This window comes from Spermophilus citellus, assembly GCF_964194105.1.
Source record: "Spermophilus citellus genome assembly, chromosome: 3".
NCBI classification, from domain to species: domain Eukaryota; kingdom Metazoa; phylum Chordata; class Mammalia; order Rodentia; family Sciuridae; genus Spermophilus; species Spermophilus citellus.
This window is the reverse complement of record NC_138184.1, coordinates 55655532-55677294: the sequence shown is the minus strand read 5'-3', so window position 1 is coordinate 55677294 and position 21763 is coordinate 55655532. Positions and strand designations below refer to the sequence as shown.

The following is a 21763-nucleotide window of genomic DNA, read 5'->3' as shown; positions in this document are numbered from 1 at the left end:
TGCTGCCATCACATATAGAAGTACAGCATAGACAACTGTGCACGGTACAAAAATACTTGTCTTCATCACTTAGGAGTGAGAGAGTACACTCTGATGTTCCCACAGCAACCAAGTCGCCTAACAGTGCTTTTGGATATTCTCCATCCCCCACCCCCGTCAGACAGATGTAATCAAATGATCCCATTATTAAGTGACATGTGACTGAACATGGCTCAAAGTCTGAATTTTCAAAATTAGTTTCATCTAAATTATTTGGGACAATGAAGAACTTTCCAAATGAGAGGAGATTCCATAAGATCCTTAGAAAAATAAATTTGGTTCTCTTTGATTCACAAAGATGATCAGCCCAGGAATCTGTGATGGCACAGTGTTTCCATGTGTGTAATGAGAAAACAAACGGTTCAAGGTGGTATTGCTTGTTCACAGCAGAAGATAGATCAGTGTTTAGATGCCCCATGCTGCTGTTCTCTGAAGAACTACTAACTAGAGTTTCTGAAATCTTTCTTAAAATAAGATGAAAATATTATGTTTTCGTCATGAGAATGAAGTCCAGTTTAATCGTCACCCAATCTTTAAGTTTTCCAGAGGCAAAAATCTTAGGTACAGCCTTCCAGATTTAGGTGCTTCGATACATGCTGGCCCAGCTCTCACTTCCCCACTGATGGACGTTTAACTTGTGTCTGTGCACTTGAGCAGATGCCAGGAGTAGGACAGCTAGAGCAAAGGCTTGCCCATTTTTTAGTTTTAAAAGATACTGCCACGGTGAGAATACTTGTTGCTTCCTCATCCTTTTAAACTTTAAAATCTCTTGACCGTCTGTTAGGTGAGAAAGTGTATCTTAACCTTTTTATTTTTAATACCTTTATTTTTTTTTTAATGTAGTGCAGAGCATCGAACCCAGGGTCTTGCACGTGCTAGGCGAGCCCTCTACCATTGAGCCATAACCCCAGCCCCTCTTAACTTTTTTTTAATGAACATTTTGATTACTAGGAGAGCTTAATGTTTTTTACTGACCATCTGTATTTCTTTTTCTGAAATGGCTTACTATACTTTGGACAATTTTCTATTAGGTTTTTTTTTTTTAATGTATTTATAGGAGTCATTTTATATTGTCTGTAGTATATGTTGCCACTATTTTTCCCCCATTCTCTTACCATTTTATTATATTGGAGTATATAGTTTTGATACAATCAAGTTTATCAATTTTTTAACTTGACATTTTTAATGCTTTCCCTGGCCCAGTATTGTAAAGGTATTCTCCTGGGACTGGGATTGTAGCTTAGTGGTAGAGTGCTTGCCTAGCATGTGGAAGCACTAGGTTCCATTCTGAGCACCACAGGGGGAAAAAAAAAAAGCATTGAACCAGGCATGTTGGCACATGCCTGTAATTCCAGAGGCTCAGGAGGAAAATTTTGAGTTCAAAGCTGGTCTCAGCAAAAGCGAGGCACTAAGCAACTCGGTAAGACTTGGCTCTGTGGCTGATTGCCGCAGTCTCTCTCTCACCCCCCTGCCAAAGAAAAAGGTGTTGTGGCTATCTACAAGTAAAAATATTTTTTAAAAAATTCTGTATTTTCTATTTTGTTTAATTACTTAATTCATCAGAGTCTTTTTTTTTTTTAATATTTATTTTTTAGTTCTCGGCGGACACAACATCTTTGTTGGTATGTGGTGCTGAGGATCGAACCCGGGCCGCACGCATGCCAGGCGAGCGAGCTACCGCTTGAGCCACATCCCCAGCCCCATCAGAGTCTTGATGATCTGACTTTAGATATTTTTTTTCCCAATGGATAACCACTTTCCAGCATTTGTTATTAAATACTGATCTTTTCTCAGATATTACATTCTCACTTATGCAGCTTGTTTCTGAACTCTGTTCTCTATTTTTTATGCTGGTCCATGTTTGAATTCCTGTAGGTCTTAAATTTTTACATCTGATCGCTTTCTATAATAATTTTGGCTATTTCTTTCACATTGTTTTTAGTGTTTTAAATATCTTACAAATTTTTTTTTTCTGTTTTTGGTGCTAGGGATTGAACCTGGGGCCTTATGCATGCTAAACGTGTTTTAGCTACGCCCCAAGCCCATATATTATGTTCACTTATACATTCACTTACAGGTATTTTTAGCCTTTCACCCCACTCCATCCTGGTTTATAGTTGAGCTTGTATTCAGTCACAGAGCAAAATTTGGTTTGGAAGCTTGACCATAAAAAGCAGAGCCTAAGTTTTCACTACAAAATAAAAGTAACTGGTCTAGGCTTTTTGATAAATACTTACCATTTTTAGTTAGCCAAAAGTATTGAATGCTTCCTATTGACTTTTTGGAATCCCTTTCATAATGTCCTGAATTTACTAATAGATTTCTTGTGACATTTAACCAGCAGTACATCATCAGAATAAATCTTACTTTATAATATGCCATTCTCTGATTATATTTGGGTTTTATTAGACAATTTAAAGTTTCATATCCATAATCAAATATGTAAGATTAGCCTTTGTTTTTTCCTTGTGCCAGCCTTGTCTGTTTAAATCAGGTTTGCATAAAGTCTTATCTGTTACTGTTTAGATGTAGCCTCAGTTAGGACTTTGGGGGTTCTAACATTGGATAACAACTTTTTGTTTTTCAAATTTTAATCATTTATGTGTCAGGTGCTACTCCAGGTATTTTACATGTACCAAATTACTCCTCTCAGTAACACTATGGTGTGGATACTATTATTATCCTGACCTGAGGCTGAAGAAGCAGGGCATGTTCAGGTACACTAGCTGGTTAAGCTCTCATAGTTAAATAGAGCTTAAAATTCAGCTGATGCATGTCAATGGCTAAGAGCAGAGGTGGGCAATACTGTGTGTTCAGCAAACATTATCTTAATGTGCATATCATCAAGGCTTAAAATCAGTTATCAATAAATATCTATTTGTTAAATACACAAATGTACAACAGTACAGTGGCCTTCATGTAGCCATCATTCAGTCGCACCTGGCATAGGGATGCTCCACTTTCATCTGGGTCCTCCCCTCCCCTGTTGACACAATCCAGGTATTTTATTCATAATTATTTTAGTAAAAAAAAAACCTATTAACAATTCTCAAATGTTCTCAATGTAACTACAGAAAATGGTGGTTTTATTTTTTAAACCTTAATTTATCTCCGTTTTTCTTCACATTTGCCGAAGTTGTTATTAGACTTAAATTTTACTTGCTCCTCCTCTTTCATTACTGTTTGCTTAATTCCTTGTATTTTGGGGCTTCTTTAGTTGAAAGCCGTTTATCTTTAATAGATGTAACTTGGGCCACATATTTTTTTTTCCTTCTCCAGAATGTACTTTGCATTTCAAAAACTTAGGCTTTGGTTTCATCCTCCCTTTCTCATGTAGTCTTAAGCATTTTGCAATTTCTATTTTGGTTACCTCTTTAACCCATGAATTATTTATAAGTAATTATAGGTGTAAGACTTTCAGCTTCTAGGCATAAGGATTGGGGAATCTTATTTCAATGTGGGTTAATAATATTAATGCATTGTAATCAACAAGTGTGGCCATGTATGGCATCCAATTTTTTAGGAATGAACTGAAATTACAAATTTTGGCTTTTGTTGTTTAAAGTGTTGAAAAGACTGTGAAGTCTCTCCTTACAATTTCTTCTGGGTACAGACCTCTCTCTGATGCTATCAGAATAGCTGTGGCTTTCAAATCTCTCAGAAGGTTAATTTTGAAAAGTATCCTATCCCGTTGAAGATCTCAATGCCTAGAAAATCTCAGTCATTACTTCTTTGTTGTCCTGTCTCTCTGCAGATCACCTCTCAGGCATATGTTAGGATGTCTGTATTTAGCTTCCATATCCTGGTTTGATTTTTAGCTCAGCACATTCCACTACGAGCCTTTTACAAATAATATTTTTTCCTGCTTCATAACACATATTCTTAATTATTTCATAAAACCTTCCTATAGATCCCTGAGCATGTTATTTTAATCAACTCTGAACTTTGATTTGTTTTTTGCTTACTAGTCATGATGTTCTTTTTCCTCTGATTTCAAATTGTATTGAGTTGACCTTATGTTAGCATAGTATTTGAACTTTACTTGTTCTAGTGTAATAAACTCAGTGGCCCCCACCTTTAGCTCTTTAGAGCCAGTCAGAAAATTTGGATAACAATCCTTACCTTTGTGATGGAGTGTGCTTTTCCCTCGTTGAGCCATTCTTTACACTTACACACCATATAATATTTCACTCAATGTGTGACTCTGCATATGCCTAGGGTTAGCTTCCTGGCTTGCCTCCTATACAACTGCATAGGGCCCTTTGCCTCAATGGACCTGGTCCTGCAGTTGTTGTAATGCTGTGCATTTGCCATGTGGAGATTCTTCATTTTTTTTTTTTTTTTTTTTTTTTTAGCAAGGGGTCTCTATATTATGCTAGAACCTACTAACTATGGACTTGGTTCTGCCCGACACTAGAAGTCTACACAGCTCCTAGGCAATTCACTCTAACCTGTTTACGTGGGGTGGAGATCATAAAATTTCTTAGTGAGACGATTTTGAGATTATGGAAATAAGTGAATGTGCTGTGATTTGTGTGTATCTTTGCACTAGTGGGTACAGAGAGTAATCTGCATTTCTTACAAAATAGAACAGTATTCAAACATACTCTTTGATTTCAGGACCAAATCCAAAGGGTACTTACTGAGCTTTTGCTTATCTGGGCTAGATAAGTCAGTGCTTACTCTACTAGAAATTTATGTTGAAAACATGTTAAGATACAAGAACATGCACACATTCTGCTAATCCTGAGAATGGAATGAAGATCTTATCATATGTCAAGTAGCTCTGTAAGGGCAGCCAGTGTCTTAATAGGAAAAGAGTTTTGACTGCCTGGGTCTCCTGGAAAAGCCTGAAGCCACCACCCTTCCCCCAGTGGTCCTCAACTCATACTTTGGGAACTGTTGTGACATCCAATAGGAAGATAGATGTACCTCCAGAGTGAATAATCAATGTCGAGTACTTACACAGGAAACTATTCCTCATTCTGTGAGTAAAGGAGATGATATGGCTGGTGGGCTAATCTACAATTAACTGTCTACATAGGCTATTTAAAAACTTACAGGAATGATAGTGAATAGAGGATGCTGAGAGTACAACAGTTTGCCTTTAAGCTCCACTTGTTGTCTAAAAGTTGACTTTTGGTGAGGAATTTTATCCTCTGAAAAATGCCTTCCATCTGGTCTATAACTTGAACAGGTGTTATGTCTATGAAGAAGAAATCAGTACTGTGATGTTTATGTACAATAAGGTTGATTCTTTGGGTGTGTGCAAGGCAAGAGTGGTCATTCTTACTTTGGACAGAGCTTAAAAACATCCTGTAAATTGATCTTATAGTTTGCAGAAAAAAATGACTTAACAAGGCTCTGTGGATATAATTCCCATAGGGGCATGTATTCTTAAGAGTTTAAGTCATAACTTAATGTGAAGTACGCATTCATACAATAATTATCCAGATCCACTATGTCCCAGGCATTGGGCTTCACTCTCTAGAGCAACAGGCCATGTACACAAATAGTGCTCAAAGTTATTCCTATGTATCATGTCATACTATGACTGAGAATGTGACATTACCAGCTGTGGGGATGGTTTCGAAAAGTGACTCTTGGACTGTGTGTTAAATAAAAGGGACAAGGTGGTCTGCAGGAAAGTCTTCAGTGGAAGACTGGGATGGCACATGGAAAAGTATACGTAAACTAGGTTGTCAAAAGATGTTGAAAATCATCTTAAAAGAATGTATAGCGATAGGGCTCTGATGGGTTTCTGGTTTGTGCAGCTAAGTGAATGGAGAACAGGAGTGGGGATGAGTTTGGAGGAATGTGCACGCCACCAGGAAGGGATGTTTATAGGTACCAAAAGTATATAAGGTGGAAACTGAAAGTTATCTGGTGTTTTAGGACACTGCACTAGTGCTAGCAACTGTTGAAAAATTCTAAGTTTGCTCTTGAGTAATATCTGTTGAATGAATGAATCTCCCATAGATGAGAAATTAATTAGCATATTTTGGCAGTGGCTTTTCATAGTGTCTGCCTCTATGACACTTGCAGATCCATTGGGCTCAGCTTAATTTGCTCTTTGCCTGTTTCGGGCTAAGAGTAAGCTTTATGTGATTAATTCCAGAGGTGACATGAAAGCTAAACAGACAAGTGAATCAAATGGTTCTGTCTAGTGTTTTGCTGGTTGTTGTGGGTGGTTTTCTTTCCCCATCATGATATATAAGATTAACTGCATTAATGACTTTAGATTGACTTTTCAAATGTATTGTGACCTAGACGGGTGGGGCTCTAGAAGCAGCCCTAATTTCATGCTGAAACTACAGGACAAAGTTCCTTAGATCCAAAGCAGCTGCCTCGTTTAAACACCGATAGTGGTTATCACATCTCCAGGGATGGATCTTAGTGTGTTATTTAGTTAACACTTCAACTAGGATGCTTTTTTAATCTTGCTAATCATGAAGGTGCTAATAAATTGGAAGTCACTATTTTTAATTTTTGTGGTGAGGATTGAACCTGAGGCCTCATGTTAGTCAAGCACTCTATCTCCAAGCCACATGTCCAGCACTTTAAAGAGACCCTGTCTCAAGATAAAATTTTAAATTGCTCAGGCTGACCTTGAATTTAGGATCATTCTACCTCAGCTTCTCAAGTAGCTGGGATTATAGTCATGTACCATCACACTTGGCTAGTAATTGGTCATAGAGGGGATATACTGAGAAGTTGCTGATCTAGGGAGCTTCCTTGGAAGTAAGAGGATGGATAATTGATTCTACACTAGTTAAAGGGTGGTATGATTCTAAAAGATCCAGGGTTTTGCAATTGACTGACAAGTTGACTTCAGCTTTCAAGAGTTTGACTCTTCCATAAGATACTTGATAACCCTTTCCTTATTTAAGTGGAAAGATGCTGGGTTGAATACCATTCTGACCTTCAGAAGCCCTGAGACCAGGCACAAGTAATTTGTTCTCTGTGAGATTCATATTCTTTAAGTCCCCCAGAACAGTGCTATAAACCTTAAACCACATCATTATTATATAACTATCACTATTAAATAACTAAATCATACTTTTAAAAGGCTCCTTCTCTGACAAATGTCTGCTGAAATTCAGTCTAAGGAGTTTAAAATAAATGCAACTTTTCAACCAATGTAAATAGCTAATAAATAATGATGTGATTATTGAAATGTAAATAGAACCATAACACTTTGTGCAAGTACACATTAAAAGTAATCCCAGAGGGAGGGTAGCTTTTAAAAATTCTGCTTTCCTTTTTAACATACATAGCAATTCAACAGGGTCTGGGATTTTAAAATAAACAACAGATACATACTCATCGTGAACAATGGTGGGGCCATCCCTTGTTAAGGCCTCTTCCTTGATGACATTGATCAGTTCAAAGGTACTGCTTATGGGGGCGTCTGGGTTGGGCCATTTGGGACACTGGAAGTGCCGCACTTCTAGGACATAGTCATCCTGTAAACAATATGACATGAGTCACAGCCTGTCTATTGTTTCCTATCAGTCAACTGAATGAAACTTGCTCACTGAAAAGCTATAGGTTACTCTGAACCAATGTCAGGTTGACCAAACTGTAGCTGGTTAAAAAAAAAAAAATTGAATAGATCATGCTAGAATATCATTGTTCAAGTGACAGTAAATTATAAGAGGCTTTATTTCTTACTCTGATTTGTAAAATTAAATAAAAATGGGTTTAAGTGATCATTATTGAAAATGCTACTGTAAGAGCCTCCCATTCTTCTCACAAGAAAGTACTTATTATACACTAAATGTTGTTTACTAAAAAATCCATCATTGGCTCTGTAACACATTGCAAGGCTTACATTTCTGATGGCAAAGAAAATATTGAGCTCTAATTGTTTTTATAATCAGGTCAACAGAGATTTGCAGCATGCACTGTTACTTTCCACCTAGCCCATTGGAAAAAGCACGTATTTGAAGGAATCAAAAAGGGAAATGTACATATTTAAAACTGTCTTACTCAAATGCCTGGGCCTGTCTTGAGGGTGGCAAATTACTTCGTTATTACTTGAAAGAATGATCCAGAGCCAAGGTATGCCTATTACAGAGGAACTGAGGTTTCAGTTACCTGTGTAGCTTCAAGGATAAAATCATGAATGATAATTTGTTCTTCATTAGAGAGGCACAGTCTGTCTTTGCTGATAAGGGTGACAGTAAAGGCCTCACAGTTCATGGATTCTTCTCGACTTGGCCAATACACAAACTCATCTTCTGCCTTTGGAAACAAAGAAAAACGTTTTTTCCCCCCATCTTGCAGTGTTGTCAAACATTTGTTTTTTTAAATTGTCTTGCAAAATGATTTCTTAAGTTTGCCATTTCCCATACCTTTCTAGTTAGAATTATATCCCTTCCTAGTCATGCTGAGTTCAGTGGTGATTGTAGTCTACTATAAAATACATTTTAAGAACCATTTCCCAGCACCTCTCACATGTCATTGTAACAATCCCCAAACACTGGCTCCATTGGGGATGTAGGCCAGTTAATTTTATTAGTTTATAGTTGGTTAAGTACCCAAGTCATGCTGTGAGTTCCTAAGAATTATGTTATTAAAAAAATCTATAGTTGAATATTTTGTAAAGGATGTTTTATTCTATAAAGAATGCAACATGTTATGGGATACACATAGTAAAAAGGTTACTATGGTCAAAAACATTAACACCTTTTTTTTTTTGTGACAACAGCATAAATTGAGTTCAGTTTTAGTTCCTAGACTTATCCATTCCACATTTCTGCTACTTTGTATCCTTTGACAAACTTCTCCTTCCCCTATAAATACTGCTTTGTTCTCTAATTTTTTTTAAAAAATCAAACATTTAGAGAGTGTTCAATATTTTTCTGTGTCTGGCTTCTTTCACTTAACATAATGTTCTCCAAGCTCAATGTGGCGAATGCATGATCTGTGTCTTTTTGGGGGGCTGGAAAACACCATTTCAGGTAGTGTCTATGTTTTGGCTATTGTGAATATGGAAGGTCAGATATCTGTAGATGGTGGTGATGTCATTTCCTTTGGGTAGATTCTTGGTGATGTGGTAGTTTTCACTTTCTTACTAGAACCTCTCTGTGTTGTTTTCCATAACAGCTATTCTGATCTCTAGTTCCAGCAGCATTTCAAGGGGGATAAAACAGAAAGTCCTTCAACTTTACATTAGCTGCCTAAGAAAAGGGAGACAGGCACACATCTTCTCCAACCTATGTAACAATTAACTTTTTCTTAATTAACTCAAATGACAAATTCCAGTTTGTCTGTACTATGTACATATTTATGGGCATATTCCTGAAAATGCCTAGCTACTCTCATTGAAGTCAGAAATAATTCTGAATAATGTTCAAAACAAAGAAGGCTTTGTTTAATCCTACATGGTTGCATTAGAAATGAGCCAACAGTCCAATAAGACTTATCACCCTTTCAAGTTTCAATGTAGCTTATTGCCAAGTACATTTTTATTTTTAAAGCTCAGCATAAGGGGAAACAGATTAGCAATTGGGTTTAGTCTATACAAAAGAAGTCTAACTGTTGTGGGTTTATATTTTCTGTCCAAGGAAATGGAAGTATGGCCCCATAAACAGATATTCCTGGTATAAAGTAATGATGAGCAGGGCATCTAAATTTAAACAATGTACACAGATTAAGCATAGGACTAAGATCGGATGTGATCCCAATTAAGTTAGTCAGTCTTTCTGAGTCTTAATTTCCATGTCTGAAAAGTGGGAATAAAAAAAACTACATACCTCCAAGAAACAGGAATAGTAAATTACCTAAGTAGTTTAAAGGACATTAAAGACATTTTAACTATGGTGAAGGAAAGGCAGAAGAAAACTTTGGAATGGAGAAATCAAACTAGGGAATAATTATTCATCTTGAAAGACTAAGAAATCAAGTGCTGCTTCTTAATTCAGCAGGCATTCTGGAGTCATTATTTTGCTGTCAAATATAGTTCAAAGATGTCTAAGCCTTGATAACAGTGCTTTCTGAGTTAGGAACCAGTGACTTATTGCTACTTGTCTCTACCAAAACTATTTAAGACAATAAGAATCATCTAGAGCTCATTTTTAGAAAAACTGTGCAATGATGAAACTCTTAATCTCACAATTGAGAGCAGACACTTATTCTAGCCCAGCCTCCCGGAGACATAGATGCGTTCGATGGTGGTTCCTGTACCCTTGCCGTCCACAAAACATGTACCCCTTATTGGGTCCAGTCCATACAAAAGAGCTCCTGGTAGATACTTTATGGTGCCTGTCCTCTGTTAAGTGACAATAAGAAAATACTGACTCATCCAACAAATGACTGTTTTAACAACCCTAAAAGCCTCCAATTTCCACATGCCAAACTGAATAGACCCTTGTTGCCAGCTAATTTGAAAATTTACACTCCAGCTTTTGATTCTCAACTTTGCTGCCATTCCACCACACAGAAGCAGCCTTGGTATTCTGAAGCTGGAGCAAAATGCGACAAAGTGAAGAAGTTCCTACTGACTGGGCACACAGTCAAACGCATGTCATGGAGACTAGGGGTTCAATCACAGGCTGTTCTTTCTTGATTAAAAAACTCATTAATCTGACACTCATGGAGGCAGAGCCTCATTGTTTTTATCTTGTGGGTTCACATGTCCACATAGTAACCTTTTAAGACCCAGATAATTCTGAAAGTTAAGTACGCAGGAGATCTAAGAAGAAATGTGTAAATCTATTTTATAAATTTGTTCACCCATCTCTTACAGAGTTTAGGCTTCCATGGGGAATGACTAAAGTAGGGAAAGAAATTGTAGCTTACTCAAGATCTTAAGTGGGACCCCCAAAGCCTCTCTTCCCTGCAGGGCGTCTGACTTACCTATGGAATGCGGGGGGACCCTGATACATTAGTAGTACTTCTGATATGATTTTTATTTATTTATTTTTGCTCAGAAACAATCAATTGAAAGCATGAACTCTGAAGGCAAGATGACTTAGATCCAAATCCTGGCTCCAACTGTTTGTGCATGCTCTTGGACAAGTCAGTTATTTTCTCAGCTACTAGATGAGAGTAGTAGTACTTATGTCATTAAAGATGGTGTGAGGCTTCACTGGGTTAATATATCGAGAGTAAGCATGGTTACAGATTCCATACATGGAATATGACGTACAGCAGCTCAGCCGTCTAAAGTCACCTTTTTCTGAAACTTTCCACCACGCTGCCCCATAGAGTACAACTGAAGGGTAATGTCATCAGCATTAGAGAAGTAATGGAACACACAGGAATAAGTGAAGTGATCCCCCACAGAAAGTCTGTTTCCTCCCTAGCACCTACAGACAGTACAGCCCTGTGGCAAGGTATCAAAGTAATTTATGTTTGTAGCCTCCCGGGCTCATTAATATATAGCAGATGTACCGTACTCACCAAGCTCTGGTTGTCTGGCAGCATGACAATGATCTGCGCATTATGATCCCAAATCATTCGCCAGAAATCTTTCGTAGTATGCGGCAGAGGATGCTGGGTTATAATAAATTCATTGCTCCTGTAATAGCCCTTCAGTTGGGAAGAGGGAAAAATAAGTGATTATGAGGGTTCGCTTCTAACTTTATGACATGACAAAATATACTCCTGAAACAAAACAGCACTGTTTTGACCCCACTAAAATAACTGAGGAAAGCATTCTTCGATGTACTTCGGCTAACACGATACAATTTTCTCTCCAAGTGCAATTCACTTCAAATTACCCCTGCTGTTTTAACTGTAATTTCAACATTTATTCAAAGGTTAGATGGGTGACATTAATTCCTTAAGAAGCATTTTGCTTCATTTAGTTATTTTTGTTGTCCCATTGTCTGGTTAAAAATGTCAAGATACAGCAATCTGTTTGATATTACACAGAATATTTCAAAACCAGAATCTGTGGCATAGGTGGTATCTGTTCTTTTAACACCTTTCAGTTTAATGGACTTTATGTCTGACGGGCCGTTGACTCACCATAATGTAAGAAGCGTTAATGTAATCTGTGCCTTTCATTCCGGGCAATGGCGCAAGACCCACTCGAGCACGCTCCGCTATCACATGGAAAAAAATAACACCATATTATAAATAGGAACCACCAGCTCTTTCTGAGATTTACTTATCCTCTGGCTCCCTGTCCAAGACTTATACCTATATATTTAAAGAAGCTAAAGTGTTATCAGCTAAAACAATGTAAAATGAAATTTTACTGCACATGCTCAGGATAAACATTTTAGGAATCAAAATTTTTTTTACTGTGCAAGAGGTCTTCATAGCAGATCGCTCAGACTATTCAGTACAGACATGCAAGAGGGTTTGAGATTTGGTATTCCTAAAAGTATACTTTGCTCTTTTTTTCCATGAAAGGCTCCATCTCTCCAATGAGCAGCCATGCCTGTGTCTATAGTGCACACCCATAATGTCCTCTACTGTGTCCTGAGATAACATTTCTCGGTGAGCAGAAGATAGAGTTCACATCAGATGGATGACTGCTGGCACCAAAGCCACCCTTCCACTTTGCCTCAGTTCAACTTAACATTTGCCTCTTTACAGATTTTATGAAACCCAATTTAAAAAGATACCAACACACTGAACTAATCAAACTGATTGTTAAGATCTTACATGGTACGACGGAGGAGTTTCTGTTCTTTTCCTTGTTACATTCTTTCTGAGCACTAAAGCATTCCACGTATTTTGCATTACACTGTGTGACAAGCTGAAAGAAAAGCAACAATTTAGTCTGCATTCACGGGTATAACCAATAGTACCTATTAGGCAATTTGGAACAATATCAATAAGATTACTAACAACAACATTTTTATGCCCTGAAGAATGCTCTCTTGCTTCACTAGTAGCACATCTTTCTATGACCTTGATTGTGTCCTTGTCTTAGTTCTTCTGGCAGGGACTGTGTGTAGTAATGATTGAACTGTGTGGAGTTTTGCTGTTGCATAGGTTACTGCTATTGTGCATTTTGTCCATAATTCCACAGCGGCCCATAAGACTCAAGTGACTCTACTCTTGAAGATGAAGAACTTAAGTTCTGGGTACATTTCTGTTGAACTGACATTGTTCTAAAGCCGTTATTAAGAATCAGCCCGGTAGCCAGGTTTGGTGGCATACACCTGTAATCCCAGTGGCTCAGGAGGCTAAGGCAAGAGGGTCAGGAGTTCAAAGCCAGCCTCAGCAACTTAGCAAGACCCTGCCTCAAAATAAAATGAAAAAGGGCTGAGGACCTGGCTCAGTGATTAAACGCCCCTATGTTCACTCTCCCATATTAAAAAAAAAAAAATCAGTAGTTAGGTAAACAGGAGAATAATCGATCTGTTTTGTGTGGGTCTACCTTAATGAGTGTATGGGAACAGTCTTCAAGTGCTTTATTACTACCATCATACACCTTAGAGGTAATTTTCATGATTTAGTTTCTGATTTTTCCTTTTGAGTTCTAAAATGATTAGTGCCTGTAATAACCTGGATTCCAATTGAGCTGATTTCTTTGGAGAATTTTTTCAAAGGGATGTGCAAACTAATACAGGTGGAGTCTCCCTTATCCAAAAATGGGTAGAACTAACGGTGTCATATTCTTTAGGATTTTGGAATATATTTCTGTGTATATGTAAAATTTTGCATTTTAAAGATGGGAATCAAATGGCTTTACAATAGTCAGGATGTTTAACAGCTATAAATTTAAAATTGTTGTTAGGATTGAAATTTGTGTGTGTGTGTATATATAATATCTATCCTGAAGGTAATTTTAAACAAGGCTCATGGTTCTACTTGTGACATTATGGATTTCAGATTTTTGAATTAAGGATGCTGTCTTTTCAATTTTTGTTTTTTTGCACATAGTTCTACATGTGATTTCTTATATTGTGTCAAGATGCAAATAATGAGATGAATCTGTGCAGTTTTAGTTTTCACGGTAACACTTTCCCGTCTCTGAACTCTTCTTAAATTCTGCAAAAGAGATTCAAATGAAATGTTGGTACTTAATATTTTGTAAGAACTCATTTTAAACATTTAAAATGATAAATTATGTCCTCACAATTAATTGCCTCAAATGGTTTTGTAGTAGGAACATTAAGAGCCAGAAATTTAAAATTATTGTTAGGTTACTTTCATTGAATTCATTCCTATTTTCTTTTCATATCACCTGGAATAATTTGCTTGGCTGTCTCATTTCTTCAGCTAAGAGTCAAATGAAAGTTTCAGACTCTGGAAAACCTTACCATTGAAAACTGCAGATTAATTTTTTTGACACAAAATGAGAAATCACATATGGAACACTGTATAAAAAATAGAATTTGAATAGACTAATAAATAGGAAGGCACTCAGTAATTGGAAAGACAGGAGGCATTAGTAAGTTACAGTTACTTCTTTGAGCTTTTCTGGTCTAAATTTATTTGCCCTCCCAGTCCCTCTTTTCCACCTTTACTTCTGTCAAGTCCATATAAACTTTAACTGCCTTTGAACTTCACCATGTCCCCAAAGAAAAATAGCCATTTTAGGGAAAGTTAACTTTTCTATAGTATTGTTTGGTATAGTAGTAACTCTTGTAGTTTCTAAATTCTTTTGGTCTAGTTTTCTAAAAAGGCATATTTTGAGGACAATATATTTACAAATAACCACTGTGAATAAAGGTATCATTGCATAGTTCAGAAGAAACATCTTGAATACTCTTTTGGACCAGAACAAACCATTCAAGTCTTCTGTACCTTGTGGCCAAGATGATGTTTGTTTGGATACAGCTGTAAATTACTCAGAAGACAATACAGCACTGTACTGTCTACTTAAACACCACCAATACATAATGGTGGTGTTTACGTAGATACTCCTTCTATACATTAACGCAAAGAAGACATGATCCCAAACGCAAGGTGTTTTTCGCTTCCTTGCTCAAGAAGTTTTTCAGAGCACTACCTTGAATTGTTTTTCCAGTCGTGTCTTGCCTCCTACTCCTGGTATGAGGATGCTGTTGACATAGCTATGCAGCTGATTTGAAGATACTTCAGTCTCCTTTCCAAGAATGGCTTCCAACAAGGCATCATGGATGAAAATATACTGCTCCTGAAAGGTACGATATGGGGTGATCACCAGTGAGAGATGTGGAGGTAGCCAGCTGTTCACGAAGTCAGCCTTAGGTTAACTCTGCTCCCATAAGGGACTTCCTAGTGAGCTCCTTCAAGCATTTGCCACTAGGTGGTTCCTTTTCTATTATAATTCCACACCATGCCTGGAACAGGTGGTTCAATGCAGCCAGCAATTGAGAATGTGTGCTTAATGAAGGGCTTAAGACCCATCATCCACAATGTTTTCAGGCCAGAAAACATGTTTAACTCCCAAAGCATCTAACACAGCTCTTGATGCAACTTTATCTGATTACTGAGATGATGTTAAGATCCACATCGAAACAGAATCCTATGATCCAAAGAGTGGAATTGTGGTCAGTGTATCTTCTAATACAAACTGTAAATTCCTTCGAGCCCTTAGAGGATGAATCTGTCTCTCCAGTGTGGCTCAACTTTTGCAATCTCAAGAGGGCACTGGCGGTCACTCCTTACCTCCGTCTGGACGAGGTAGTTGCGCTGTGTCCTGATATGCTTCAGGAATCCCAGGACATTGACTGTGCTTTTATCTTTGATCTGTTGCAGCATGCTGTCTATCACAATGTAGGTACCTGTCCTGCCCACGCCAGCGCTGTAAAAAATGAAGGCACTCAACTAGGACTTTATCATTGTTCCCCCCCAATCCATGGTCACAATGCAAGTATCTAATGAAGTGAGAAATAACCCTCTTGTCTAGATAACCTAGTATAAATGACAAAGGATATTCACATAGATTACACCTCAAAACTTTACTAGGACATGTCTCACTTGACAAGGAGTACAGACTTTCCCATAGGAGCTAGGAGACAAAGGGTGTGCACTCGGCCTCCCTTGCAGCTCAAGCAAAGGCACGAGACTCCAGCTGCAAGGGACTGAGGGGCGTCTCATGGCAGCAGCAATCTCCACACCACGACTGGCCTGCTGAGGCACTGTGCAGGCAGCCTTTGAACTTGCACTTGGTTCTCCAACTCTCCCAGGAAGTCTGAGTATGCATTATGCTTTTAATAAACCCCTTTTCTGTGCGCCTGCCTCTGTTGCATACATCTAAGAAACTAATGATCTCATTATTAGACAGTTCCTATTTAAATAAGGGATGTTTTTCTTTAGTAATCGGTTGTAGAATGAGAATGGTACATTCAGAAAATTTGGTTTCTTATATTTGCATTTCTTAATTGTGATTTAAATAAATAGCCAGGAAGATCTGAATTCTGCAGTACTGAATAACAAGCTTGTTTGGGCAGAATGCCCCAGAAGGTTCCTGTCTAGCACAATACCTAGGCTGTTTGACACTTATCTCCACTTTAGTTTTTCACTAATCCATTTAGGAATCACTAGAGTTCTCATGGGATTTCAAGTAGAAGATGTGTTCTAACTTGTGGAAAGGGTTTGTTTTGTGAAAGAATCTTATAAGAACAGCCCAAAAGAAATGCTGAGAAAATGCCATGCAGCTCTGCGACATCAGTCACAGAATAAGTAACATCCATTTGAATACTGAAGCCAAACAAAAACCCAGAAAGTCAAGAATGCAATAGCAAATGAAATGTAATCAAAGCATTTTTAAACAGCCATCTAAAATTATTTGAGTTGAAGGAAAAAAAAAATAGGATTCACTTTTTGGTTTTTTGAGATGGGATCTCACCAAGTTGCTGAAGCTGTCTCTTCAGTCTCAAGGCTGAGTGGCTGGGATTACAAGTGCACCAGCGTGCCCAGCTCCAAGTGCCTTTTTTTTTTTTTTTTGTGGGGGTAACCAGGAATTGAACTCAGGGTCTCACTGAGTTGCTTAGCACCTTGCTTTTGCTAAGGCTGGCTTTCGACTTGCTATCCTCCTGCCTGGACTTCCCAAGCCCAAGTGCCTTTTAAAAGATATTTTGTACGGCATGTATAAACCAGAAACTTTAAAAACATCTTTTCATATGTACTGTAAATATTAGGAGGAACCTTACAGAAAAGCCATAATCTCTGGTGTGGAAAGGTCTTACAATAGGAACTTTTTATTAATAAGATCATTTTATTAAAACCAGAGATTCATCTAGTTGAGCAGATTTTTTTTTTCAGAATTGCAAATGATTTCTTAATGTGCTGGAAATATAGCTATTTGAAAAGACTACAGGTTTATTTATCCCATTTTTAGAGGAAGATTTGGCACAAGTAATCAAAACAGTAGCAGAGTTTCCATGGTCCAAGTTCACAAGGCCCAAGCTCCTGTTCAGCCCCCTTCATGTGTTGAATCCCAGGTAGAAAAAAGAGAAGGACACTGGCTCTACCTGCAGTGCACCAACACAGGGCCCATGTCTGGCATCCGAGCTGCTGAGGATCTCCTCACGAAGGTCAGGACCGGGAGGGCATACTCAGGAACTCCCATGTCAGGCCACTGTGTGTAGTGATACTGGATCACTGCCCTCTCGTTCTGACGACCCTTGGGATTTCCTTTCTGGCCCTGTGAATGGTGTAAGAAGACCTCTTTAATCTGCATATGAGCATTCTGGAAACAAGTTAAGGGTGTTAGGACCCATGCCCTCTGTTTTCATTCCCCCATGTGCTGAGCCAGGTTATTTCATCTTTGTGCCCAATGTTTTTCATGAAATGGAGTCATACTCTAGCATAACTCTAGGTTGTAAAAATTCCCCCCGAGATTGTCTCAAGAATGGGGTTGTAGCTCAGTTGTAGAGCACTTGCCAAGCACATGTGAGACACTGGGTTTACTCCTCAGCCCCATATATAAAGATATTGTGTTCATCTACAACTAAAAAAAAAAATCCCAAGAATGAACATTTAATTCTGGTCTTCTGGACTCTCCATAGTCTTAGAACTATCCAGAGTGCTGGTCAACTTCCTGCAAGGCCTCCATTTTCTAAATGCTGCCTCACTTAGCTTTTATCTGCCCAACTAGATCATGGGCCATGATCCTCACTCTTTGCCCACTGTCTCCAGAAGGGGAGACCTTCTGGAGCTGGAGGACAGGTTGTGCTGTGCATTCTCCAGGAAGTGAAGGGAAAACATTAAGTGTCAGATGATTCTCCATCTCTAGAATCAGAGGCAAGGTCTCATGCATCTGCCACTTTCTCAGAGTACTTTTCCTTTAAGGAACAAACCCTTTTGAATGAAAAGTCTCCTCTGATAGGTCATTGTGTGTACACTTTCATGTTTCTGCTTTTTCTTATCAGGATACAGAATACCTGAATTTCCTACTGATATCTCTGACTTAAGCTGTTTCTAGAAGAAGGTACAGTGGGCCTGTTTAAACACCTGAAGGGTTCCCATGCGTAATATGCTTTGTCTATTGGCTCTGGCTCACTTGGACCAACAGCTATATGATAGAGAATTCAGATACAGAGCTGTCGATTTTCGTGTATTTCTGCCATTTTTGGAAATAACTAGACATAGAAAGGACTGTTAATCTTGGATCACAGATGGGCTTCAGAGCCACCCAAAAATGTATATAAAGTCTGAGTAAATGTACATTCTTCTGGGACAAGGAGGCTACTATTTTATAACATTCTAAACATGTCCAAGATGCCAAAAAAGGTCCCACTGCTACAAACGATTGCCATATTACTGAGCTATTTATCTGAAGAACCAAATATTGTTGTGACAGTCGAGTTTCAGCCGGAAACTGAAACAGCTCAAAAGCAGCATTTCCATGCAGTGTGACTTTTCAGGCTATTAGTAGTTCTATAGGAAGGAGTTTATGGGTAAGTCACACCAGGAATCGGTTCTACAGGTTTCTTAATTCCATCATTCCAGTCACTTGTAATTTCTGTAAATTTCTAAAATGGGATATATGTGAGCTAGCATTCATCTCCCATTCTTACTGAATAGCAGAACTTGGTTTTTCATAAGCATCCATGGGACTACGAATCGAACACTCTTTGGGAAACAATGCTCTGAAGCTGTGAGGAAATTGGAATTAAAAAGTGACATCAACAAATAGATGCTACTGTATTTGCTGAGTGTTATGTTACCAAAACTTGAGAGAATGACTTCCTGGAAGAAAAGAAGAGATCAACAAACCAGCTGGGCCAGTTACATTCTATTAAGTGCTCTGCCAGTACCTCTCCCACCATACAATGGTATATCCAGAGACTTGTGAAAAAATGTCTCAAAAATACTTTTTTTATACTTGTATGAAAACCAACTTGGTTTTTAAAAAGACATCCTGGCAGCCCACCGAGTTCCCTCGATACCTTTTTCACTTTTGTATTTCTGACTGAAAAACGACGAACAGTGTAGCAGGCATGTACTTTTGTGCTCTTCAATGTGACAATTATGTTCCCATACTCCTCACTATTCTCTGTTGGCCAATATTGATCACATTTCCTCTGTAAGAAGAAAAAAGTTGTGAATTTCAAACGACCACCTTAAAACATTCATTTATTTGACTGAAAAAGAAATGGATGGGCTGAATGTGTCAAGGCAGAGAGATCTCTGAAGAAGCTAATGAACTGTGTTAAGTATGGGCAAGATCATCTGAGAAATGGGCCTAGTATTTATGATCATCTCTCCATACATGAAGAACTTTAAAGAGGGCCTAAGAAAGAAACCTATTCATTGAACCTATGAGACATGTGGATACGATGTATTATAAAGGGAATTTAAATGTCATTTGGAAGGCTGTGCTGGATTTATGGGAGGTCTTTCTGTTACAACTTGAGTCCATCAAAGATAAAATTAGGGATCCCATAATCAAAGTGAAGCACTAGTAGATTTTTAAGCAATGAACTGGAGGCTTAGCCTACCTTATTATTGTCCAAGCTTGTAATCCAGTACACTCTATTTATTGCTTTACATTAAAAAAAAAAATTGCTAAAGTCTTAATGATGGCCAGGTGTTTAAGCATTCATTGCTTCTCACTCCTCTACAATCCTGTCCTATTAGTACTTTCTTTGCTACCATATGCATCTTCCAACTTTCCTACTTTTTGCTCTTCTGTTGAATGTCCTTTCACCTCAAACATTAACTCCTTTGAAAGCCTCCGCACCAGAGAACGCATTCCTTCATGTTACAGCAATCTCCTAACACACCTCTATCAGCACATTTAATCCATACTTCGAATGCCCTAGCTCTCTTTTCCACCAGACCACTTTTATGATAAGAGCAAAGCAAACACATCTCTCTTCTGTAACTCTTTAAACCTGGTCAAGTTCCTACAGTACAGCAAGAACTCTTAAAATATTTTGATGGTGCATTAGTAAGATAATAAGCCAAGATGCTCTTACTCTTCCTTTCTCCACAAGGTTTGTAATCATGATGATGATTCCAGTATTTTGTTCCCAAATCATCCTCCAGAAATCTTCAAATGTAGACTTTAAAGGTCCCTGGGTGGCAATGTAGGCTTTTGCTTTGTTGTAACCCTTCAAAGATGACAGTACAAAGTGAGATGAAGGAAGTGTCACGGAAGACCGGTTAATAATTCAAGTCCCTTCCACATTGTGCAGGCTGCATTCTTAGTGAAAGCTCTGTGCGGTACTCAAATACATGCAAGTCTGCAGCTTTCACTGTTCAGAAATGAGTTTATAAGAATCTTTCTGACTTACATCAACATAGTTTGCATTAATGTAGTCACTGTGCTTAGAATCTTTTCCTGGTAAAGGTCTTAACTTCACCCTACTGTGATCATCTGTGGAGGAGAGAAGGCAAAAACAGCATTATAATTAAACCCAGTAGCATTCTAAATAAAAGACAAGGCAATCGGGTGAGGTGCCATCTATCAGAATGTCCTGAGAAAACTGTGGCAGAATAACTATTAAACAGAAATAAACATAGGGCGGCTACTTCCTCATGCTGTCACCTGTGGCATGTTCCAAGGCCTTTGAGGAACTACGCACCTATCTCCTTCCCATTAACAGACAGAAAAAAGTGACTGTTACGGAACAATTGTATTCAGTTGATACCATTCCCTGTCATCTCCACAGAACTTAAGCAACTAAAGAAACTAGTTATTTTAAGAAAAATCTGAGGTCAGATCTTAAGATCCACTATTTTTAGTTTAGGAATAAAACGGTTTGGAGTGGGGAGGACCATCATGTGTCTAGTTGCCTAAAACAGCGAGCTTAAGTGTTTCAAGAGAACAGAAGTAGTGAAGGGAAGCTGAAGTTTAAATTTTCTCTAGTAAGGAACAGAAAGGGCAAAAAGGTTGATGTTTTTTTCTTTTTTTTTTCCCCCTAGTCATCATCAAAAAGAAAAAAGGCTAGCTCAAAATGAAGTCAACTCAGGGATTAGCCTAGGGATAAATGACCTCAGATTCTACCAAGCACTTTTTGGAAAGCTCTCTATATTCTTGGAGCTTTGAATTTTTCTACTGTCTTTGTTATTCTAAGAAACTGTACAGTTGACATAAAATGCAAATGAAAATTTTGTTCTACAGCACCTGGATAACAGCAGCTTATGCCTCACTAGCCATTGTATTGTTATTTCTTAGACTGACAAACAGAGGTGGCTTGATGACATCCAGCTCTGAGGGAGAAGGCTTTTCTGATGTCGTGTTTCTACAACATTGCTATATAAAGGCATTCATATTAAGGGTAGACAAAAGTGACAAGTGATGTGCCCCTAGTCCAAATGACCAAGAAAACAACAAAACCCAGCTGTCTGGACTTGTCAAAATAAGATTCTAATT

The 21763-nt window shown here is 38.1% G+C and overlaps 1 protein-coding gene across 3 annotated transcripts in view; it reads right to left on the bottom strand.

The window, feature by feature from the left end:
* The window catches only part of PTPRG (protein tyrosine phosphatase receptor type G), a 715161-nt gene that overhangs the window by 5819 nt on the left and 687579 nt on the right, over positions 1-21763 (bottom strand). For all 3 annotated transcript variants that reach the window (XM_081285863.1, XM_081285862.1, XM_081285864.1), the window contains 11 exons: positions 20682-20764; positions 20364-20498; positions 19332-19466; positions 17412-17584; positions 15604-15739; positions 14963-15109; positions 12664-12757; positions 12019-12095; positions 11449-11577; positions 8140-8286; positions 7363-7505 (listed from right to left, as the gene is read on the bottom strand). In XM_081285863.1, coding sequence (XP_081141989.1) covers positions 7363-7505; positions 8140-8286; positions 11449-11577; positions 12019-12095; positions 12664-12757; positions 14963-15109; positions 15604-15739; positions 17412-17584; positions 19332-19466; positions 20364-20498; positions 20682-20764 — 1399 coding nt within the window. The remainder of the gene's footprint in view (positions 1-7362; positions 7506-8139; positions 8287-11448; positions 11578-12018; positions 12096-12663; positions 12758-14962; positions 15110-15603; positions 15740-17411; positions 17585-19331; positions 19467-20363; positions 20499-20681; positions 20765-21763) is intronic.